Raw genomic sequence first — 24941 nt, 5'->3', positions numbered from 1 at the left:
CGAAGTTACCAGTTTTTCATCATGGTAACATAGTTCAATATGACAAAAATATCCTACGCTGTACAGTGGTGACATCGTTGACAAAACTCATAAGTTATTTCCTACGATACTACATGGCTATCCTTCACGGCTCTGAAATTTTTTCTCGGATTGAAAATATTAAAAACTGCTTAGTATTTCAATATATAGCGACATCAGATAGCAGATTGCAACAAATATTTGGTTTAATATAAATAAATCACAATGCTCCTAAACTCGCATCTTACATGAGAAATATAATACGAGCCGAAATAGCTCAGTTGGGAGAGCGTTAGACTGAAGATCTAAAGGTCCCCGGTTCAATCCCGGGTTTCGGCAACTTACCTTTTGCATACTGAATATCGATAATGACCAGAAATACCTGAAAATCAAAATTGAACTGACCTTCTTTCACAGTTGGAAGAGAGAAATCAGACCAGCCAAATTCCTACATGTCCACGATGAGCAACGAAAAGCCGTCTTCAGTGCAGAAAGGGTGAGTGATTGAAATATCTTGCATCATATTTACGTTTTAGAAACAGAAAGGCAAACATTATTCCAAGCCATTTAAAAAATCTGCTACGAATTAATTGCAACAGGCATTGATACTCGATTAGCGTCTCTTGTTTCCCTACACATACGTAACAGTGCAAATATTATTGTGAGTTACCGAACAGTCAAAAACTGTGCGATACGTGGTTTTACTAAGAAGGAATTAATATCACAGATATTCCATCTTTTCAAGGTAAGTGAATATTCCATACATTTTATTAACATATCATTTCCACTTAGTATACACAGTTTGTATATATAGCATCCATAGGTTATTGAGGAGATAAGATTGCCAGGCGTCGCCAATTCTGTGGGATTAAGAAGAAATCACACATATGCCAGTTAGCTAAACTAACTGTAAATAATGAAAAAGAAAGAAAAAACAGGTGTTCAACCGAATGGACCCACAGTGAGGTACCCGCTGATGCTCAAACAGCGTGGAAGTTCTCGCTACGTCGTAATGGAATTTTCGAAAGTCTCAGGCACAACCGGTTTCGATTGTGCGTACGAAGAGAGAAGATACGCTTCCAGCATCCATTTCCAGTACCATCTGATTATCTTGAATGAAAACAGCAAGTGTCCCCTGAACTGTCTCGTCCATTAGGCTAGTTGAGTAACGGTACTGATAAATCAGCCAAGATTTATCCAACTCTCAAAAAGAGTCTAAGGACGGATATCTATACAAGCTCGAAGCAAAATATTGGCAAAGTAGTTTGCAGTGGTGAGCAGAGTCGGTCTCTCTGTAGTAAAGCATTCGTAAACAGCAGTCTTGGAGGCCGGAGGCTAATGTCACATATCCAGAAAATAGCCAGAGAGAAGGAGGCTGCAGAGGAGCCCTTTAGGAAGAAGCGATGGAGTCGCTTGGCGCGGATGTAAAATAAAGTGAATGTATCACGGGGCGACCGTGAAAAGGCATAGATGGCAGAACGGATACCTCAACGGTGTTCGCGATCCCTCGAGTCACCTTGTTGTTAGTTCTATTTAAAGAAAATGCCTCGTTGGGAAGACGGTCACGAATGAAGAATGGTAATGAGCAACAGTGCTGTAGGTTAGTGAGAACAATAGCGGGCTGGCTCTAATGTGTCTTAACGCATGCTGGACACGTTTTGTAGTAAAAATATTTTCGGCGACGCATCGCGCGACGAATGATCAACGAGGGACGCCACACACGCTTCGAAGAAGGCGAACGGCGCTGAAATCGCGATGCGTTGTGTTTTCTTCGAGTACATGTGGATACATAAATGTAAATAACGTGCGAATGTACCGTTTCTTCCGTCTGGAAGAGAGCAGCGACGTTGATCTTCTCCAGGTCTACATTTAGTTTTCAGTTAAATTTTATTAACGCGCAAGGAAGGACAGTAGCGACTCGCTTATATTTTCGCAGTTATCTAGAATGCACCAAGAATGTATGGTACGGATCCGAACCTTCGGGAACGGACGCGAATCGAAATAGGCTCGAAAATGAAGGCCGTCAGTGTTCGCGAGCTCATCGCGATAACGACGCCGGGTTAGGTTGTTCTCAGCGGATACGTATCGCAAAAATCAACATTCTTAGCGAACTCGCCAAGCGCAAAAAGCGAAACCGGTTCTTCTCGTAAATGGCACAGGAGTGAGAAGAGCAGCGAGGGGGAGGAGCGGGGAGAAGGGTCTCGGCATTAAACGAGACACTCGACTAGTAACAGAGATATAGAGAGATATCCAGCCGGGAGGCACCCATCACATTTGACAGGTCACGGAGTCTCTTACGGCAGAGCTTAATAATATTTTACTGAAAAAAGTTTGATAAACTGTTAAAAGTTTAGGATCGAATTGCGAAAGTATATTGAAATACGTGACTCGCGCGAACTTTTAAAATTTTCAACGTTTAATGTATAAGTTAGCCAAAAGTCGAGAGAGGGTGTTGTCATTGGCGATTTGGTTCAGCTGTCCTTCTCTAACGCACGTGAATCCCCATAAGTCGCTCTCTCTTTCTCTCGCACTCGCGTGATTTACAGTAAAACTCGAAAATCTTGAATCTTTCCCAAGCCAAAGTCTCGGGCAGCAAATTGTTCCCCAGTACCTATCGCGCGTACTCCGTGGATATTCTGGTGCACGGTACTTAAAAACATGAATCGAGTAGTAGCCGATGAAATCTCGAGGATTTTGACAAAGGGACTTTGTCGAAGCAGCGCAGGGTAGCAGTGGGTTAAGGTCGACGATTGAAAAAATTCATATGGTAGAAAAAGATAAGAGGAAGCCTACAGGAGTGAACTGGCTGGTCATGCAATGTAAAAGAAAGAAAGTCTCTCCTCGTCTCTGGGGACGCAGAAGAATAAGAGGAAGAAGAATAAAGATGGTTGTATCCTGTCCCGATTGTCAGGCAGGTATTCCTAAGTGGGGCACAACGGGGGCTTGGGGTTCGCCAGCCACGTTTTTTACGTAACGTCGAGAGAGCGTGCGCGCGCAACGCGCCAACGCGTGACGTCAGAAGCGTCGGCGAGCAACAGTGGCGGGCATGAAATTCTTCCGATGAAAGCGCCGCGGCATAGTTGCAGGAGGCGGCAACGCTGCGAGCGTCTGCTAGGTTCAAGGGTACCAGCGGAGGTTGGTCCCACCGTTCGCAGCAGCGTTGGCTACAACGCTAGAGCCAGGCAGTATTATACGGGCGCGAGTCCACTTTCATCCAACGGGAATTTACTCGAAGGCAAAGTACGGTTGTGCTCTTCTGACGGTCTGGCGTTCTGGCGTTCTGGCGTTCGCCATCTTACTGTTTTACAATGATACCATCCTTTTCATTAATCCAGACTAAAAACTTTTTCTTCTTCGTAAGACATATTCGACCAAAAAGTGGCACAAGATCGATCTGACGTCTCGTAGGACGCGTCATACTCCAAGCCATCGTCCTTCCTTTCACACGGCGACGAAGACGACGACGGGATTTACGTTCGGCCGAAGACACGACGCTCCGACGATTCGCAGAACCGAAGTCATTGTTATGCCTCAGTGCGAAGTGTCGCGAGGGACGAATTGCCGGTATCGAGGGTCGCCTTTAAGACTCGGAGGAGGGAATCCAATTAAAAAGAACGGACGCCTTTGTCCGCTACTCGACGGCGCCGACGCCGACGCCGACGCCGACGCCGACGGCGTGACCACGCGGGCATCGGGCAAAAACGTAATAATGCGTCACGCGTCTGAGAATGCACGTCCCCATATATACATAGCCACGTGCATGAATATAGATATACCTAGTGGCGTAGGTCGTTGTACGTATTTTGACGTATTCGACTACACGAAGCTGCTGCAGTTCTCTGTTCAATTTCTCAGTGATGTATCGTGCGGCTGGGAATTACCGTTTCGCGTCTGGCTAGTTCGTGCCCGTTGGCTCCGTTGGTAAGACTGCTGGTAGCCCGTAGTAAGCGTAATGGGAGCTTGGAGAGAATTGGAACGGTGCATCTGGGCGGCGGGGGGGGAGCCAGGTTCAAAAGTATTCGGAAAGTATCGCACGCGAAAGAAAGGAACGAGCCTGACAAGAAGGAAATTTGCGAAAATGCAAAAATACCTTTTGGAATGGCGAACGACGCCCTTGGAAAGCTGCGTGGCAATCCTTTGTTTGCCGGGACACATTATATTGCGCATTGACGGTATAACATCTGCTTAATCGCACAATAGTCCCACGGGCTCGTTCCGTTGGGCCTTTATTGCGTCTCAAAGGGTCCCCACCGAAAATCTTTAAGACGGCGTAACATCTGTCCCTTTTAAGGGACGCAGAGTCCTATTGAGCCACCGATACGACCATGAATAAGGGAGGGTGCGAGAGGGCGCTCGACTTGTATATGTATTTTAGGGAGATTTTTTTTTAATGCTCGCGAAAACGGGAAGTGACAGGAGACATCTGCTTTGCGTCACTATGGATTTACGGGTCATACTTTCTTAAGGGTTTCTCATGAATTTGCCTGCGCCATCTTGAAGGCACCCTTAATGCACTCGGCACGACCTTCGATACGTGAAACGTTCTTAAAATTCTCATAGGGCCGGAGGACACGTTGAATCTTATGTTTCATTCCCTTCGTTTAACTTCTTCTCAGTGCCCATCAATGTAACAATCCTCAATTTATAAGTATCGGCGATAAACCCCATTTACATTGTCGTACCTGGACTACAATCATGAACCTAGCCCTTAGGGTGTCTCTGAACTGTCGAAGAGGCACATCACGTTGAAAGGGATGTAATCATTATCGGTTAGCATACGAGCCTCTTTAGCTCAGTGGCAGAGCACTGGTCTCGTAAACCAGGGGTCGTGAGTTCAAACCTCACAGGAGGCAAATAATTTTTTAATCTCCCGATCGAACAATTTGCGCAGTCGCAGCATCCCGTACTGAAAAAAAATCATATAATAATTATCTCCACGATCCGAATCACACTTGGCATTCGTCTTCTTGTTAATTGTTTCGATTAATCACTCTCGCTCTTATAAGCTTATAGAAACTAGTGGATGACGTTTAATATCCCATTGAGAATTTTGAGATTCGTCATAGTATAAAAACAGAGGGAAATTAGAAGACACGAGGTGGGCAGGTCCCATGGAATCGTCATGGACCACGCAGTAGCAGCAGCATCTCTTGGCACCTGGAAAGATCTTTGCGAACGTGATGGCTGCACAGTCCTCAATGTAATCTCTATTTGGCATTGGAACGTGTCAGCAGGACACCTTTGGATGATCGTTCCGGCAGGTGCGCAACCTCAGGAGGAGAAGTGCCAGGGATCGGATTGTTTGGAGAGGCCTCGTTACCGCTTCGAACGAGAAGATAATAACAGGTTTTGCGAGCTGAGAAAGAAGAAAAGTAAGAAGAAAGAAAACGCTCCTGGAACACATCGGACTGGGGTAGAAATGGAGTCTGGCAATTTTCCATCGATCCAGGAGCACACGGAGATTCTAACCATACTCGGAGGACGTCGTGTCCTGCCTACCTTGGTTCGCGACGTCGGGAGTTAATTCCGCAATGAAATTCGTACGGGCAGCCGGCAGACGCTGTTGTACCTTTTATATAATAATAACTGTCGCTGTAATGTTCAACCTGACATTTTATACTGTGACTTTGTCTTTTTACTTTTTTTTCCATGGGATTCCTGGCCACCCTGCGAAGTGCCTGCCAATTAAAAGGAGTTCTCATCTCTTCCATAATGGAAAACAAAGCCATTCGGAATTCAAGCAACGTCCCGTCGGCTCTGCAAATGCTTCCCACGTAGTAAGGAGAGCCGATCTCCTCTCTCGGTATTCAAGAGTCGACGCTGTGAGCTCTACGGTTTCCGTAAAATATCTGAAAAGTCGAAAGAACGCCGCTGGGGGCTTTGGGTCACGTTATGTGCGCAGAAAGACACGGGGGAGGAGGAGGAGAGTGAAATAAAGGAACCGAGCGGAATAGGAATAATGGCGAGAAGAGGTCTTTTTTCGAAAGATTTCCCACCGCGGACAAACAGATTCCAACCGGTTCCGGTATCCTCTGGCGACTTTTCTACGTGCAGCCCAGCCAGGGGCTGATGGTGCCGATGGAGAGGAAAGGGAGAGGGAGGGCGTGAGAGTAACGACCAGGACTAAAGGAAGAAAAGGAAAAGAAATGTACGAGAGAACAAAGCAAGAGTCATTAAGTCATTAAATTACTCATGAACGTTCTCGGACCACCAAGCAGGATCTTCCGGAACTCGACAACAGGGTGGCTCACGACTGAATAATCTCAGGAGCGTGTCCAGAGGCAAAATTGTCCACGTTATGCCTCTTGGCTATTGTAGAACGCTGGGGGAGAGCGAACGAGTCTCGATGTGAGTCTCAGGAGAAGGCAGAAAGGAACTAGGAGCTAGGGGAAAAGTTAAGGAGAGCGCTGACCACCTATAGGGATATTCCTTTGGAAATCTAAAATTCCTCGCAAGTTCGAAACGTCCTGCCTTAATGCAGGGAAGCATAACGAGCGACGGTAGCAGCACTGGAGGGCGTGACGAGCATACGGTCGACCTCGATGTGACGTGTGTTCGGGATCCTGGGCCGTATTCACGGCACACACTAGTCTCTAGTATTCCGTGCCGTGCTCAGGGCGCCCTCGGAACTACGGGATACGTGAGGAGCATCCGCACGGCTTGACTTTCGAGAGGGCTCTTTCTCCTGGTCGGAGCCACCTCGTATTCCGGCATCCCAACTTCCCGCGTATCTCAACGTTTCTACTAGTTTCTAGCCAATTTCAAAATTTACAAGCACTCTAATCGAGTCTTCCTTTTTCTCTTTTTTCCGTATCGATAATTTCTCTATCTCCATCGATTGATCTTCCGTTAGACGTTTGAGCCTGTCGTGGCTTCTTGCATCCAGAACTGGTATCTACGTTAGCGACGATAAGCCTTATCAGCCTGTAAATAACAAAGTTATCAGAATCTTGCCTGACACGCGGACGTAGCGTGACACTTTTCTTCTTCTTTCCTTACGGTGTCGATCAGCAAATTCTCTTTATATCGACTCAAGTGTTACTTTCCTCCGTACTCCGCATATCTTTCTCTTACTGTGTACACAGTTGCCTGATAATTTTTTTTTTTTTTTTTTTTTTTTTTTTTTTTAAAATAAAAGAAGAGGTTGAGAACCACTGACCTCGGTAATGGCAGCACCTAGGAGCGACGTGCTGCCAACGAAAGATGAGCAAAGTTGGCAGCATTGCTGGAGGAATATATGAAAATGGGTAAAGACATCCTAAAAGTCTAGCTGGGACGTGAATTCCCAGACGAATAAGGAAATCCTCCTCGTTCCTGATACTTGGACCTTCAGCACTCTCGTCAATTGCTTGAGAACCCAGGAACCATCCACCTATGTAGATAGTCCCCGTCGATGGTTCCGGAACTCCCAGTGCTGCTCGTTCGCCTCGAAGGATCCGTGGATACGTTTAACATAGGATACAGAATGATCTACCTTTATTTATAGATTGAGACAAAATTTGTAAACATTTTCCATTAGCAGCTATTACAGGTAGCCATACTCGGGCCCATCCTTCGGCTCGTTAGGACATTCCTTCTGTGGCTCCTTGGAAGGGCCCAATTTGTCCCAGTTACTCCGGATCGAGATCGCCCTAAGGAGCAGCTACCATTAGACCCTACCAGGAGAAACGCACTCATTGACAAAGAGGAGCCTGGGCCCAAAACAGGAAACAGCTGCGATTCCCCACCGATAACACTTCCACCAGGAGCGACTAGGATCCCATCTAATCGGACCATAATCCAAACTACCAGCTGCTGTTTACCAGCTAGAGGCATTAGGCGCCCAGAAGGGACCAGACTGCTTCGCTTCCTTCCGAAATTCCGACGCGCCATACGAGACTCGAGCGTCTCGTGCGTCTCGTGCGTCTTGTGCGAAAATCATCGAGAACCAATCGTCGTCCGTTGCTTCCACTGCTCCCATAACAACCTGCCAAAAAAGAAAAAAGACGCTACTGCCGATTTAGCGAAATGGACGCACGTGTCGTACGATGCGCAATTGCACACGTGCACGTGTGCAGGTGTGCAGGTGTGCACGTAGAATCGATGCGTGCTCGTGTATGATGGTTCATACGCGCAACGATGCGAGAATCGCGACGTAGTAAAAGATACCGTGCACGCTTCACGTTTTCGTTATCGTATTCTTACACGTGACTGTTTATACATATGTATAGAGACATGGCAAGCCGCGTATTATAACGGTGCTCCGAAAGCTTACGGACAACAGACAAGAAAAGGACGAAAAAACACTTTCGATTTCTGCAGCATTTTAAAATGTTTGACCTCCAAGTTACGAATCTCCAGGATGATACGGAGCGATAGAAAAGTTTTCAACGTAAGAAAAAGAAGGAGATAGAATTTTAATCAGCTGTGCTAACGGAACTGACGTGTTCTCCAGGAATTTCTATATCAATGACGTGGTCATAAGAATTTCCTCGAATCGAACTCGCTCAGTGTTACGATATTGAAATTGCGGAATTGCGAACCGCTTGAAAAGTATTTCTGGCTATTGTAAACTGCCCGGTTTATTTCCACGCCACCGTGTAGAGAATCTAGAATGCCCAAAGCATTTGGTATGCATTATTACGTAGCGTGATATTCTCCTGAACGTAAGAAACGTAGACACGAGCTATGTGTTCCGCGGCACGCGGCCCGAGTTAGTAATCGCTAGTAACCCACATTTTATGATAGACCGTTTATAACGTTTTCTTGAGTGGAGGCGCCCCCATCTGTTGTGGCACCTGACTGCTCGATTCACCTGCCACAGGTACACACGAGACCTGGCGTCAGGTGTTCCTGGTTGGCTGGTTGGCTGGTTGGCTGGTCGGCTGGTCGACTGGCCACTATAACCTAACGGCGAGGGGTTGCTTCGAAACAAAGAAAAGTGAAATTCGAGATAGCAGGTACCAGGCTCGAAGCTTTACCATCCTGTAGCAAAGTGCCGGAGTAACTATAGCCAAACGTGCCGATGACGTTGCCAAGAATAACGATAGGAAAAGGTGTGCGCACAAGTGACAGGATACTCGCAATAATGCTCCTGATCGAAGTATGCCGTTCCAAGGCGTAAGGAGAACATAAAATATGTAAAGGGTCATTCGTACGTGCGCCTATGGTTTTTTTTAAGAAGAGGATCGATAAATGGTTAAAGCGCGAAGCCTTGAATTGCAAAGGAGCTGATGCGAGCCGGATGGGGCGAGAGTCGTCATCGGATATTTGATGCCAGGATGTCTGCGCACGATGCCGGCTCAGGGGTAGAAGGGGGAATGGGGGAATGGGGGGGGATGGAACCGTCGATTATCGCACAGGGCGACGACGGAGTCATCGGCTTCAGCCGCGACGTTCTTTTTATTATTTCTTTATTTTCCTTTATTATTCCCACGCGACGCGCGACGCCAGGACAAGTGTTGCTGTATCATCAAACTTTAGTATCACGTGGCTTAAATGCGCGTCATGAGAATAGCCCGGACGACAGGTCGTCGCGTCCACGTTATGCAAGACGCTGACGTGGCGAAGGTGCTCGACGTGCGAGTAACGTGCCCTGGCGCGATGAAAGTTCATTGACGAGGAGCATCGATTGTCAGGAACACGACTTTGTCGCTTCTGCCTGTAAATTTCCATATTCGTATCGCGAGCACGTGGACGCATTAGTAAGCGTTAGTAAGCGTTAGTAAGCGTTAGTAAGCCGGCTCAAAGCGTATCTGCGTCTTCCATGCGTACTTCGTGTTCCAAAGTGACGATTTCTCCAAATGGCGCCGACCGAGAGGATAAACGTGAGCGTTATGGCGATTTAACGAGGAAACCGCGACACGTCGCTGGGTTTTAGCTGAGCGATAAAATGCCGAAGGTTAAGGCCAGTACACATTGCGAAATTTCACGATCCGACGTTTCACTGTACGCGAAGCGTAAACAAAGCCTTTCCAAGATACGATAATCGTCGTTCCGATCGCAATGCCCGTGCAGAGCATTCACCTACGAGGAAGTTCGTACTCTTGTACTGTATTTTTGCGCTACGACGTAGAAGCTATACTTGGTGATCTTTAAAGGAAACGAAAGCACGGAGTCACTCCGGGGATAGGGTGCAGTGAATCGATGCGTGAGGGCAGTTAATCCAGGCTCCGGGAAAATTGCGTGCTCGGTCCTGGACGCACGCGAGACACGCGAGACACGCGATATCGCGTTTCGTAAGTTTTTGCCCTACCCAATGTGTATAACCTGGCTATCACGCGATCTCGCCATTACCTGGTGCAATATGCAACGCGCGACGACTCCCGGAGTCGCCGGGAATCAGGCGCTCAGGCGCACGGAGAACCCTCAGGCCGATGCCGTTCAGTAAAAGGCCGAACACGAGCTCGATGCGCTCATCGCCTTAGAATCTGCATACGTCGTCATCCTCGAGGGGATACTGCTGGAAGCACCAGGATCTCGTTCTGGGATCTAGAGGAGGCGGACGTCCTGGCAATTTGCAAACGTAGTCACGGCCGCGTGACCGGCTGCGAGGATGAGGACGAACAGTTCGTTTCACCCTCGAATGAAAGAGCTCAGGCTCTTCCTCTGGAGCAGCTGGGCCTGGAATCAGATCGCCTTTTAACTGTGCTGACTCGTGCTCTCCGGATTGTCTGGCTAATGTATCGCGTGTGGAATGTCGAATCGACTTGAGCGCGGAGCAGCGTAAAGGCTGATAACTCCTGCTGGAAGAAAATAGCGACCAGGAGCTGCGAGTCGACGAAGCTAACGGAGGGGGGTTAATGCGCAGTGTGCATGGCTGGAACTCGGCGTGATATTGACCGAGGTGAAAACTGTAGCGCGGCGGGGCTGGCTTCGAGTTCACCCGGAGACGATATTCTGCTCCAAGGAGAGAGACAGAGACAGAGAGAGAGAGAGAGAGAGAGAGAGAGAGAGAGAGAGAGCCAGCGAGGATTTCGCGCACTCGGGCAGCATCATCTGCTACGGAAGAGGATGCCACTGCACGTGGTTGTAAGCTCCAATCATCTCCGTGTTCCAGAGGAAGCATTTCCGAGTCTGGACGAAGGGAAATAACCAATCGGAGGGCTTCCCTCGCGCACGACTTGCTCCAATCAGCCAAATCCTCCATGCATAATAGATAGCCCGACTGTAGGTGGTCACTTCGTGCGTTCCTGGTGCTGCTGGGCCGTACATTCTCATCTGTGTGGTCTCCTGCTTCTCCGACCCCCTTTTACTCTCTTCCACGGGTAGTCTCTCTCAGATGGGATACCGGAGAGCCGGCGGCAGGATGACGTGACGTCCAATGTTGCGAAAAAGAAGAACAAGCGAAGAGGATGCGCTCGTGCGAGAGCAACGAAGACAGCAGGTGATACCTGCCGAGCAGCGTCAGTAACTCTCTGCTGTTTACAAACAAGCGTATAAATTTGGGCGAATACATGACATCACAGAATGGCTTCTATAAGACCGAGGAGGACCGGCTGCTACTGTCCGTTGTTGACGCCGGCAACGCGCGGTGCTGCTCGATCGACCGAGAGTCCTCAGTTTTATCCCAGCGGCACCGGCACTTCCACCACCGGCACCACCGACAGGAACGCAGGAGCTGCCAACCTGGCAACACCAACTCTTCCTCCGGATCACGTAGTACGTACAAGAAGTACGACACAACAGGGCCGAAGGTATCAGAAGGTACTCTCAGCTGGTTACCAGCTAGGGAGGCTCTCTGCGACTAGAGTGCCAAGGAATCAGAAGTTAGTAAGGACAGGTCGACTGCGACAGTTCGCCGCCTACGTATAGCTATACTGTATTCTCTGCCTCGAGTCGAGAACGTTCTTGTCGAAACTTGCTGCCATTATGCGCCAAGGCAGCAGGACGCCATGTTGCGCAACGTACCGTAACTACACTTGGCCTCCTTCGCGCTAAGCCTTACTACATCCTCGAGGATACCGCGAGTCACCGAGTTACAGTCATCTACACGGCTGCCGACTCTAACGGCTCGATGAGCTAGCGTGACGTCAGTATTATCATTGCTCCGCGCACGCTCTACGATAACGTCGTAGGGCTACTACGTGTGGATTACGATGATTGCGATGACTGCCGTCGCATACGACCTACAGAGGACACGCTCGATATCGAATGCAGTGTGTACGTCTCCACTCTAGGTAGCTATAGAATCTGTGCCGTAAAGAGAGACAGAGTGGTGGGAGCTATGTTTGTAGTTACTCGGGCAGAGGGGGAAGCGGGGAACAGAAAGACGAAAGACGCTCTGCTGTGACGTAAATGGAAACAGGCCGTTAAGTGTCTCTCTCGTTGCGTAAGAGCAAAAGTTACACACTGCCTTGTTCGTACGATGATTCGCCGCCGTTCCGACTCTCTTCGTTCTCCCCGCACTTCACGTACTCCACGTATTCCTCCTCGCCATGCCGTCAACGCTCCATATAGCATGGCTGCTTGCAGTCTGACTGTGTAATGCTCGAAAATGACGGCGATCGCTGGAGACACGTACGTATTATATATATATATATATGTGTGTGTGTATGTACGTGTCGAGCTGTTCCTATCGGAATTACGTGGCTCCCAGCGTGCAACTACGTCGAGCCTGGTAGATGGCGCTGCTCGCGAAGGTCCACGCACACTCGACCCGCCAACCACCACACGACCCCTTATTGTCTACGTCAGGACGACGTAGTAATTTCTCTTTCTCTCTCGCTCTCGCTCTCCCTACGGAAACGACAACTTTAAAGCCCTACGTGCCGTGCAGCGTTCGCTTCTTTAAAAGATCTACGAGGCTCTTTGTCTCTCTGGCGTGTCTACCAAGCGGATACACGTACGTAGCCTAGGTCGATCATTCTCGATCCACGATTCTGTCATTTAGTAAGGAAGGAGCCTCTCCCGTAAATTCATCGAGAAATACTTGGTCGGCCATGATTACGATACGACGCTATTTTTTCGAGCGACCGGCCACCCTTGCCCACCGACGTCATCCCATTGACTCAACGCAGAAGTGGATCCAAACAAAAACTATTTTCGTTCGAACGCAGTTAAACGAGCTTCCAGTCGGCGGCCACGAGAATTCGCAATTCTTCTTTCTTCTCTCTCGCTCATTTCTGTCTCTTGCTCTTTTAACGTTTTCGCCTGTGGCTCCTCCTTCCTCGACTCTCTCTCTCTCTCTCTCTCTCTCTGGGTAGCATGTAAACTCACTGGCTTTTCGACGCTGCTATGTACGCGCTCTTGAAAGAGTCCCCCGAGTGCAGGACCGGTTCGGTCATTTCCACGATCAGAAATCCGTGTCAGAGCACGGTACTTTCGAGTACAGGAGGAAACGCAAGCGGCGCAGCTTGTGCTCCTTTTCGGATCAAGCATTCGTTAATCGCGAGCAAAGAGTGACATTTCATTTTTTTTCTCAATTTTGTTTCTCTTCTTCACCCGCAGAGATTACGGGGGCCAATGGAAAGAGAAAACTATGTATCACGAAGCTGCTCCGCGCAGCATCCTTCACGCGTCATGAGTTTTAATCTTGCGATACGGGCCAAGGACGTAGCAGCAAGGCCCGCTTTTCGAACAGATAAACTTCCAGGGACTGGAAGACGGAGAGAGAAGAAATGTTGATGCCAAGAGAGCTCTCGAGTGCGACGCACCTGGAAAGGTACACGAACCCGACAGAAATAACCTAACGCAACGTCGGGTCAATATCGCAACGGACCCTTAAAGGCCGCAACGTTTTCGGCGGTGGTAGTAGTGCCAACCGTGGCGGCGCTTTTTTCACGAAAGGTTAGTAGAGGAACCGGATTGATTTTCTCCGGCTAGCCGCTGCTGCTGTGACGTGACAGAATGGTTTCGTCTGCCCCCAGCGACGTTGGGATTTCCCTATTTCCTACTTCGGGAATAGACTTCGACTTCTTATCGTTTAACGACGGCAGCGCCATTGGGCTGTCGCATCGGTATCCCAGCAGAAGTCTTTTTCGCCCTCGTCAACCGTCCACTGGCTTCTGGCCGCTTGGCAAATTGCAAGGGCATCCCGTCGGCTACAACGGAAAGTCAGCCTCGAGTCTCCGGCGTCGGGTGGCTCTGTTGGCAACGCCGCGCTCGGCGTTGCCAGGCGTCCGAGTGACGTCACAGGGCACACAACTTCCCGAGCACGTAGCAGGCTGGCAGCCTCTGAGCGTGACTTACACTGGGAAAAACATTAACCCCTTTGTCATCGCTTTCGAACTCGGCGACGTCGTGCCTCGAGAATTTCAAATGAAAACCGAACGATACCGAGGATAACCGATCTGTGGCCGAATCGACTTGGCAAAAAGTCTCCAGGCTATTTAACCGTGATATCTTCCTCTTCTTCTTTTTTTTTCCTCTCTCCTCTTTGTTCGTCATATATTTTTATTCTCTCTGGATCTCTAACCTTATCGCGCCGGTATATCTCTCTGTTACGGCTGACGATTATTATTCTCTCTAACGAGACGCGGACTCTCTCGAAGCCGGACTCACTCGACTCACTCGACTAACTCGCCTACTCGTTACGGTGAGTAACGAGACAACGCGCGAGGATATCCTAGACCAGTCGACGACGTCCTATTGAGTCATTCTCCGCCGAGAATTAATATACTGCCAGCGCTCGAATACCAGGTAGAGATAAAAACTTTGGAATTTGACGCGCGACAATCCCAGGCTACGTGTGTACGTATTTATGCGCCGCCGGCCTCACGGGATCTAAACATAGTCGAAACCGCATATTGGACGAAATAGAAAAGTAGAGACGGAAGGAAAACAAAGGAGACACGGGGTACAGGCGCCACGAGAGAGATTGCTCTTTGAACGTGTTTCTCGGATCGCCGAACGACGTAGCTTTCCATTGCAGGTTCGCCTTATCGCTCGAGTCACGTGTAGAGGACTCGGGAGAGTCGACGAGTGACTGACGATAACACGAGAGAGTCCGTGAGAGCGAGAGATAACGATATAATGAAAAAAGCAGAGCGAGCAATGTATAGAGTGTTAGAGAGAGAGAGAGAGGGGGGGGGGCAGAAACTAACCGTTACATAATTCTTAATTATTCAAACAGCTCAAACTGGATGAAACCGCCAATAGGAATTTACGTGGAACCGAGTAGTTTGTTGGGATTGCTCCCACTCGCGATCGATAGAAGCGAAGGAGATGAAGACCAGGGTCTCTCTCTCTCTCTCTCTCTCTCTCTCTCTCGTGACTCTTCGCAGGCAGGAACTGGTTTTCATTCACATGACTGCGACGACGTCGACACGCACGTTTCTCCTGCACACATTCGAGACGCCCCCGTGAACGATTCTTTTTGCGAGAATGAAATTATTCTAGCTGGGCTTATCTCGTCAGCAGCCTCTGGACAAATGGACCTCACTGTTTCAAGAGACTCTCTCTCTCTCTCTCTCTCTCTCTCTCTCTCTCTCTCCGTGCGAAGCTGAATTGAGGACACGACCGTATTACATTTTTTATATTTTTCCTTTTTTATATTCTCTGTACACTCGTACTTTTATTTCTTCCACTCGTCTTTGAGAACTCGCCTTTCAGTGCTACCAGTCCGACGGCAAAGTTCTCATATTTACGGGGCTTCGGCGTGGTCGTCGTGGAAAATTGTAGTCGACCTTAATGAAAGCGCCGCGATCCGAGATCGGCCACGGGCTTCGTCGCCTAGTGCTGGCCGAATGACATTCGAAAGGAAGAAAGGCAAAGAAAAGAAAGGACGAAACGTAACGATTCCGCGAAAACATTTGATCGCTCTCGACATTGAACCGACAACCCCTCTGCCCGTTGGTGCAATTAAATCAGAAACCAAGCGACTTCCTTCGACTTGCAGCCGAGACGAATATACCGAGTCGAAGAAGTCTTTTGCGCGCCTTTCAGGGATTCTCAGTCGGATCTGGTATTTCGATGCGGACCAATTTTTTTTTTCTTTTTCTTTTCGACGACTATTATAAGAAATCACTCATGATCCCGCTATTCCGCAAATTCTCGGACAGTTCGCTTTTTTTATAATTTGCCAAATTCCACGTATTTCCTTTTCCAAGTATTCCCGTCCTTTCTCTTTCTCGGTATCTCTCTGTCGGTCTATTGTTTTTCTTATCTTTCCTTTTTACCGATCTCTCCTTTACCACCGACCGGATAGAGTCTCCCTTTTAATTCCAACTGGTCTCCTCTTATCTCTAAAGAGTCTTCTCGGCATTGCAAATTGATAAGAGACTCTCTTGTAGGCTACTTCGATTATAACGAAGACGCCTGAAGATGCCGATAATCGTTTATTTATGTCTACTCGAAGAAATAAAAGAAGTAACACAGCCCCTGCTTGGGAAATACTATAGCCGATTGCCAGTCGAGTCGAAATCGGCGGGTCGCGTTACGAACTCGTGCCGAAGATCGTGATGTCAGAGTGACGTCATCGGGCCCTGACAAAATGGCGAGCCTTCGATCGCCGTGGCGAAGGGGGATAACGTGACGCAAAAACCAAAGGAGGAGCATTAAGCGCACCCTCCACGCGACCTTACGCGCGCACGTCTTACGTGGTGTCCCATATTTACATTCGAGAAGCTCCCTCGATTCAAACCAGACGAGGATTCCCGCCATTCTCCAATATCCATCGATCCTTCGAATCACCAGCTCTTCCACCTTCTTTCCTACTGTCGCCTCGCAACCTAGTCAGACTTACGGAGAAGCTCCAGATCGAGTGCTGTCATGAACTCCTGGTAGCTAACCTACAAAAATTGTTTACACTCCCAGTACTTTATATCTACCTATATATTTTGCGCGAAAGAGAAATATAATTTCTGACTGATACATTTAATTTGTAGTAACAGGCGAACATCCACCGCGTAGCTAAGGGAATTCGGCACCAGGGGACGTCCATGTCTCTCTGTAAATAATATTGCGTAATCCTATGAATGTTTCGTCTACCTTTCTTCTGCTCGATGAACGTAATAATAATACTATCTAACCAAGCTCAGGCTTGGTTAGATATACATTCGTATCAGGCCGTTATCACAGTGGCTCTGCTTATCGGCGACGAAAACCGATAAAGACGGCACTCGGTGCACGTAACGTCTTGAGCACGCACGATGGAATTAATACTCGTTGTTTACTCTGCTGAGATTAGGAAATATCGATGTAACGTTCCAGACGGATGTTGAGTTCGTGTCCACGCATCTCTTTTTTTTTCCCCCTTTGTTTTCGAGCTGACTGCGTACGTAAATCGCCTTGTACTGGAAAATCCCGGAAACCGCGAACGACGCTGTGTAGCAGCGTCTGTCCTGTCGTGCGACAGTCGATTGGCACTGCTCCATACTTGGGAGCGTGTACAAAAAGTTATTGTGCACCTCTCCGAAGAGAGAGATGAAAATAAGAGAAAATCAAGGAAACGGAGAAAGAGATTAAAGCTTTACAAAAAGAAAAGGTGATAAATTCCGGATTGGACGTTATCCATTAGCGGAGGCGAAATATCAGTCGTCGCCGACCGGTTTTGTCTACTTTCTTCTTGGTTTCTTTTGCACAGCCGTTGCCGTGTTAACTCACGTAATGACGAACCGTTACGATATCTCAGGCAGTAGTCAGCATCCGAGATTGCGTCAACGGTAACGCGCAGATACACTAAAGGCTGTACCAGGGACGCGTTTCTGGATCCTTGTTCTCTCTCTGCTCTTACTCAATCACATTCTAACTTGATCGTAAGCTCCTGTAATCGCGCCGGGGTTGATAACCGCTGATCTCGCGAATTCTCTACCGATTTCAACGAGGAAGCTGTACAAACGAAATCTCTGATTATTAACAGTTCGAAAAGCACAGTCCCGAGGGATCAAAAGATCAATTGATCTCGTTGCTAGAGTCACGATCTGTTTGATCCACCTCTGAAAAATGTGTACTAAAAAAGCGGGAGACACCGTGACTCACTTCATGGCTTTTCTATCTCTCTCTTTCTCTCTCTTTCTCTCTGCGTCCATCCACCATTAAAGTGTAAACCCCCGTTGTTTTGTTGAGTGTAACGAGAACCGGGCCAGTCTCGAAGGAGGCGAGTGCGAAGTATAGACCGTAGGAGAGCGCGCGCCACCTTCCTTCGAGTTTCTCCGGTTTCCCTGGAGTCCCGGTCGGTTGCTCCGTTGGTTCGCTGGCTACATACGTACGTGTCCCCCCCAGGCGGAGGACGACAGAGGCGCGCCTGCGCGCGCAATTGTGACGTCGCAGACTATGACGCCACAGCGTCTCATTGGCGGAGAGCGTGGCCCGAGAATCGTGTGGAGTGGCGACGAGAAGCGTCGAGAGGCAGCGAGGCGACGTAGAGTCAGTGAGACCCAGTGAGACCCAGTGAGACCCGTAGGCTCGCTTTAGCTGGTTTACCCCGCCGCATTCTCGAGTGTTCGTCCCCGCGTACGGCTGGCATCGCAGGGCCGCGTGTGTCGCTTATATTCGGTCTCTCGTCCAGCTACGACGACCTCGAACGGTTCCTCTCAACACGCGACACTTTTCGGCTTTGGTTCTTGGCTTGCCTTCGTCCGTGACCCGGGTTCGTTCACGTGCATTGTGCGTCGTGCATTCTGCATTCTGCATACGTGCGCGCCGCTACTACGTTGCCCTTTAGTGATGTACAGTATACATATATAGATATTCGTCGATTGATCGGCTATAACTGAATCTTGAGTAACGATTTTTCTTCCTTTATCGTGTGGTGCTTGAACATCCTGAGCATCCGCTTAATCTTATACGATTCTATTGTTGTGGGACCTGATCAGTGTCGTCGAGTGAAGTAAGGAAAACAGTGCGTTGTGCGCGAAGGATGCTATGAGCATCCTTCCTCTTTAGAGACTTTTACCTCGTGGACCAAGAGAAGGATGTTCTTCTAGGTGGTACGAAGATTAAGTTGAAAAGTCCAGGAAGAAAGGTACGCGGTCTTATTGTCTCTACTGAGATACACGAAGAGGCAAGATGATGGGAAAGAGAACGCAGTGCTACCTGTGCGATCTGCCCAGGATGCCCTGGGCTATGATCATGGACTTTTCCGAGCCCGTTTGTCGCGGGTGCGTAAACTACGAGGGTGCCGACAGGATAGACCTGGTGCTGGAGTCTGCCAAACAGCTGAAGAAGGCTCATGGGTTCCAGGACAACAGACCCTCCGCTTCAAAGACCTATCGGTCCTCCGGACACACAGAGCACAATGGCGGCTCGAATATTGACGTTTTACCGATACAAAATACCAGTCAAAGTCACTCCAGGCATCACAATATAGCCGGTTACTCCCAGCTTCACCACAGGAACTCCATAACGGATTTCAACTCTGGCTCGAGGCAGCAAGTGTCACGGCACGAGGAGTCTCACGACATGTCCAACGGGATGAGGAATGTCAGGATCTCGAATGCACACTTGGCCGCCGTCTCCCATCATGTTAACCTCAGTCACAGTCGTGGCATTACCCAGCTTAAAAGAGGCATCTCAGCCATCGACGAGGACGAGCACACGGAGAAACGTCTTTCCCTGGAAGAACAGCATCCAGTCAGACCTCCCCTGACCAGGGGTGACTCTCTACCAGCCGTCAGTCTCGCCGTCAGCTACGTTCAGGACAGATCCAAGGAGAAGCTTCCTGTCAGGGCACCAAGCTTCGATACAGCTACCAACTTCAAGGCGAACGGTGAGTAGCCGTCGAAGATGGTGCCCGTCCCACCTCCACAGACCCATTTTTTTTTTTTTTTCCCCATCGCCAGCCAGTAGCTATGCTAGGATTGCGTAGAGCAACTAGCAATATGAACTGATATGTATATACTCCACGAGGGAGAAACAGAAGGGGAGGAAGGATCTAGAAACTATAAATACGTTCCGTGTTCCTTTGTGTACTTCCGGCCTTGAGAGACTAGGGTCTCTCCCTCGGCACGGAGAGAGTGCCGTTTCTAAGGGGTATGCTTATCGGCCTTCTTTAAAAATAGGAAAACAGTGGCCATCTGGCGATGCCGGAACGGCGATGATGGTGCTGCTGCTGTTGCTGGCAGAGACGTAGTGAACACGCGGTACGGGGTGTAGCGGGGATGGCGGGGATGGCGTGGATGGCGCGCACACGCCACTCACGTTTCAGAACGCTATACGCTACGGGCGATACACGCGATCCGGTAGAGCTCTCAAAATGAAGATGTTATTTAGTTTTATTGCGAGGCACTCGTCCAAGCGCCCATAAAAAATTCTCGGCGAATTACGCGCGATGGGTCGTTTGCTACACTGGACAATAAAAGAGCAAGGTGGATAGATAGGAGAGGACAAAGGATAGAGAGAGAAGTATACACGTAGGTACACTCTGTTCGTATCGGGATGCCCGGCTGTCGTGACGTCACTACGTACGCTTAGACGAATGAATGGACCCGTTATGTACTTCGATACTAATCGACTCTGAGACATTCTTTCGATGCATTGATCTCGATTCACTCAAGTGGCTTCGATCACTCTTGCATTCTAGCTGACAGTTGAGACTCTTAGACGTGGAACAGTAAATCGTCTCAGAAATTCTTTCCCTGTAATTCCTGCAACACGTGTAGCAGTGAGTCATATTAATTTGTACTTTACTGCGTTCACTCTACGCGCCTTTAAAGTTGCTTTCGCTCTTGCTGTTACGCCTTCGCGTTGAACGGTAAAATTACCATCCGATCCGCCATACTGACAAGTGAAGTAGCAGTGACCTTGGTCGCCAACCGTTATTTCGACAGAGGATACTTTCTAATGCGACCTTACACGCTAGCGGACACGATGATGATGGAGCATCAACTGAACTGCCTAACGAACGTTGGCACAACGACTATCCTTATAGGAAATCGTACGAGTCTTCGGGTCCTACACGCGATCCCCCAATGACTCCGGTCCATGTTAGTTCAGCAGATTTTCGTTGGTTGAAATTCTCACACGGTGCTTGAAATACGTCGAAAATATTTCTACGGTCTTTAAACCTGTCGGAGCCTGCCTTCCTGGCAGATACCTATCTGTGAAACTGTATACCTGCCCTGTTTTACGGGAACCCCCTAGTTGCGGGCATCTTTCGGTACCGTGGGAACTACCTTCCTGACAATGGATACCTTTTTACCCCTTGTCGCCGAAGAAAAATCCATAATTCTCGGAAAAAGCATCCTCTTTGTCAGTCTTCTCTTTGGGAAAGCTTGTTAAAAGCATTCCGCTACGTTGTATTGATTGCAGTAGTAAATATTGAAGCAGCAGCAGCAGGGTGGTAGTATATTTCAGCAGAAATAAGGGGATGAAAATAACGGGAACATCATGGATACAATATTCATTATCCAAGATGGCAATACTGCCTCTCTCTGGATAAACGGGGAGGAAATTTTCCTCGTGTCTCCCCATCGATATCCAGGGTTGCGATGGGCAGAGTCGAACCCCGGGACTAGGCAGGTCAAGTGTCCAAGACAGCCCGAAGTCCATGCATTTCAAATACAGAAAAAAGTCGTGCGATCATTGCCGGATTAAAAACGCGCTGGTATCGACGGCAGGCGTCGATCATGTGTCCAGGGCAGAAATCCCGTCGGCGTGTTTGTTTGGCTTTCTCCCTCGATTTTTATTTTTGAGGTTACTATTTCCGCTCCGAAGATATGCGCGGCAACTACGTACGTGCGTGCAGGATAAAAATAGCTAGTCGCTGGCAAAGATCGTGATCTGGAAATAAACGTGGATCATGAAAGGGGCCGTGGAATCGAGAAAATAGACGTTTCCGTGGAGTTTCCGACGGCTCGGATGGCGACCGTGTGCTCCCTCTCTCTTTCTTTTACTTTCTCTCTCAGATACCGAGAGAGGAAGTCTTTCCCAAATAAGATCTAGCGCCATTTTGTAGGATATATTAAAGTAATGCCTTTGACTCGTCTTTATCAATTTATAAATTCACAAAGATTGCACCTACCACTATCGACTGTCCCTATCTGATCGATCGCAACGCCGATGGTGTTAACTGGGCGGCACTTACGCACGTAGTCGGACCATAACGATCTAATCGTTAGCAAATTTAAGGCTAAACAAATTTCGAAATACCTCGTGTGCAGTGGTTCAACAGTACGATATACTATAGATCAGTGTTGCTAGTGGCAGCTATTATAATACTTTATTGGTTAATGATTCGCCTCACGTCGAAGCCTTCTCCGAGCACATGTTTCCCCTCTTGTCTCTCTCAAAGTTTCGCAATGTCCGACGTCCTTCGCCAGATCGTACGCGGAGCGTCATTCGCATGGCGCGAAAGTTTCGCTAAATTTTATGGATTACGTCAGTGGATTACCTGCTAAGACCAGTTAAGGTTAGGTTCGGCTAGAAGTTTAGAACGAAAATACAAAAGAATATGAAAATTCAGGACGGCCGTAAAATACGAACCTCTGAGGTAGATAGGTAGGCCGATGGCATTCTTACTCATGATGTATAATCGTGTCTGTACCTGTAGGCCTAAACTTTTTAGTCCTGTGCCGTAAAATACTGAAAGTTAAGAGCGCAACGCACATTGCCTGCCAAGAGGGAGAGAGACGCAGAGAGACGGATTCACGCTCTTGATGCCCGAGCGTGTCTACGTCTGATTTATCATCCGTAGCTCGCGCAAGTCTACGTCATCGTGAGGAGAGACGTGCATACGAGAGGGAGGCAGCGGTGGCGGCGGCGGCGGCGGCTGCGACGACGACGACGGCATGCGGCCATTGGGTTGTACTTTCGAAACAAGGCCACTACTCGGTCTCCGCCACGACCGATGACTAAGCTGCCTCCGCCTACGTGTGAATGTCGCTTTGCTGCACGGCGCACGCGCACGGTTTTCCTTCTCTTTTTCTCTTCGCTCTCTCTCTCTCTCTCTCTCTCTCTGGCTCTCCCCCCGCCCACTCCTTTTTCTTCCTTCCACAGTCCTTGCATCTCTGCTCTACATACGCGCGCACACGCTCCATCCTTGTCCTTTCCGTGTAGTCCAAGCCGAGCGACGCTCGACCGACGCTCGACCGACAAACCGACAGACCGAGCGACCGAGCGTCGTATGTCGAAGATAGCCGGGCCTTGTATTATATTAGAGTCGTCACGGAAAAGTACCGGTCACATGTCTCCTTGGTGGTGGTTCTTCGTTCCCTGCCCTCTTTCCCTTGCCAGTCAGCTTAACCTCCTTCTGCCTCGTCAGCCAGCCAGCCAGTCCGACTGTCTGCTTCTCTGTTATCATTGTACGTTGCTCGAAGGAACAGGCTGCTACTTGTCTTCGGTAACGCGCGTGCCTTTAGCTTTTTAACCGATACGCAGATTTCTCGGCAAATTCCCTGCTCCCTCTCTCTCTCTCCTTCTCTCTCCTTCTGCAAACCCAGCGCAATCACACGCTCGCGCTTGTTAATACCTGTCATTGGTCGGACGTGTGTTTCTCCTTTCGCGAGATCGTAAGCGGCTTCGTGCCACAAGTCTGTTTATACTCTGTTCCAACTATTTGAACAGAACTGAAATGTAACTGGCGAAGCCTTCGTTTGTTTACGACAGTTACCGCGCCCATTCGTTCCTTCCCAAGCCTTTTGACTTTCCGTTGCCTCCTACGTTGTAGTACATGCCAGCAGACTGATCGCTTCGTGTCCTTTCAAGAGATAAACTTAATCTACGCTCAAAGTCTCTTGACTTGCCAAATGCCTGCTAGACTGTTTAGGTTTAGGTTATGTTCTCACTTTATGCTACCTCTGCACGATCCATTGGCCGCACACAGTAGCTGCTCATTCGCAAGGCCAGGGATTTTACTTTACGGGGTCAAACTTTAGTAAAATTCCAGCTGTTATTGTCGCAGCTCCCGGGCGAGGGACAATCCGGAGACAACCGTTGCTCGAAACGTAGCAGCGGCACACCACGTGCTGAGGCCATTCTCGAGTGTTGTGTTGTTGTTGGAGGTTACGTCACGCGCAGTCATTTAAAGTAAACGGCAAGTAGGCGAGCCAGCAGCAGGCCTCGCATAATGTGACGCTGACAAACATTGCGACAACTTCTTGGGACATTAGGAAACCATCGCTCGCTCTCCGCGGCGTTCCTTCCTCTCTCGTTCTGCTCGGCCCGTGACGTCATGCGTCAACATACCAGTTCCCATAAATATGTATGCCTGTGCGTCTCGAAACGTGCCGTCTTATCGCGACGTCTCATTCGACTGTGAATTTTTCGAAGGTTCGTTTCGGGCGCAGTCGACAACATTCCGTGTACTAAGGGTTGACACCAGAGTGCACCACTGTTTGCACATTGAAATTCAAAATTCTTAAATCGATTAAGAATTTCTTGGAGGTCACTATATTTTCCACGACTTTCTTTATCGATTTTTTAACCCGAAGCGTGCGTCACTTGTTTTTTTTTTCTTTTTTCTTTTATTCTTCCCCGATAATCGAAACTGTGGTAGTTGGCTGGTGAGCACGTGGCTGAATCACGTAGAGACGACATTAGCAAAGTTCTTGGCTCGATAAACATTATCAAAATGCATGGAACGATACGCCGGAGAAGTCAGCACGGTCATAGGCTAAATCCTTAGCATTCTGTCGTGTGCGACAGCGCAATCGTGACGGGCATTAAAAAGTCGCGTCGTAGCGTAATAGTAAAATAGTAATGAACGCCATTGTGTTCCTAATAGGAGATGTATTAAAAAAGTCTCGCCCTCGACCGGAATACAAAATGTCCTGAAATTCATTCCGTCGGGTCACGAACCGCGTCAGGCTATAACATTGAAGGTGCTCGGAACAGCGTTGGAGGCCCAATGGGAGGACCTTAAAGAGAAATCGGCGGTTAAGAATTCCCCTTTGTCTAATGGCAAAAGATTAGAATTGATTCCGCGAAGGAGACTAGGTGGGCTGCTTCTCTTATTACTTCCGGCGCCTGGCAATTTTCCCTCTAGGTCGCGCCACCGTCGCCTTCGTCCTTTAGACTTGACACTTGAGCACATACCGCACACCCCCCCCCCCCCCCCCTTCCCACCC

At 48.8% G+C, this 24941-nt stretch overlaps 2 protein-coding genes, 1 long non-coding RNA gene and 2 other non-coding genes across 11 annotated transcripts in view; 4 read left to right on the top strand and 1 right to left on the bottom strand.

Moving 5' to 3' along the window:
* The window catches only part of LOC107263885, a 41311-nt gene that overhangs the window by 1599 nt on the left and 14771 nt on the right, over window positions 1-24941 (top strand). For 5 of the 6 annotated variants that reach the window (XM_025081241.1, XM_025081239.1, XM_025081240.1 and 2 more), the window contains exon 3: window positions 436-514. In XM_025081241.1, coding sequence (XP_024937009.1) covers window positions 436-514 — 79 coding nt within the window. Of the gene's footprint in view, window positions 1-435; window positions 515-12003; window positions 12517-24941 lie in introns of those variants that run through there. The other variant, XM_025081243.1, reaches the window with a different exon arrangement.
* On the top strand, window positions 285-357 carry Trnaf-gaa. The gene has a single exon. It is a non-coding gene; the product is annotated as a tRNA-Phe (tRNA).
* On the top strand, window positions 4800-4871 carry Trnat-cgu. The gene has a single exon. It is a non-coding gene; the product is annotated as a tRNA-Thr (tRNA).
* On the bottom strand, window positions 7149-10176 carry LOC107263902. The gene is made up of 2 exons (XR_003058612.1): window positions 8734-10176; window positions 7149-7984 (listed from the first exon to the last, which is right to left on the bottom strand). It is a non-coding gene; the product is annotated as an uncharacterized LOC107263902 (long non-coding RNA).
* LOC107263892 (interferon regulatory factor 2-binding protein-like B) overlaps window positions 18312-24941 on the top strand; it is an 11139-nt gene continuing 4509 nt past the window's right edge. Inside the window, exon 1 of one of the 2 annotated variants that reach the window (XM_025081257.1) lies at window positions 18312-19645. In XM_025081257.1, the coding sequence (XP_024937025.1) occupies window positions 18946-19645 (700 nt within the window). In that variant the 5' untranslated portion in view covers window positions 18312-18945. The remainder of the gene's footprint in view (window positions 19646-24941) is intronic. The other variant, XM_015731562.2, reaches the window with a different exon arrangement.

The sequence above is a fragment of the Cephus cinctus genome, unplaced genomic scaffold, assembly GCF_000341935.2.
Source record: "Cephus cinctus unplaced genomic scaffold, Ccin1 Ccin1_scaffold0168, whole genome shotgun sequence".
Lineage (NCBI taxonomy): Eukaryota > Metazoa > Arthropoda > Insecta > Hymenoptera > Cephidae > Cephus > Cephus cinctus.
The sequence above is the reverse complement of the archived record's forward strand: the minus strand, read 5'-3'. Positions and strand labels throughout refer to the sequence as shown.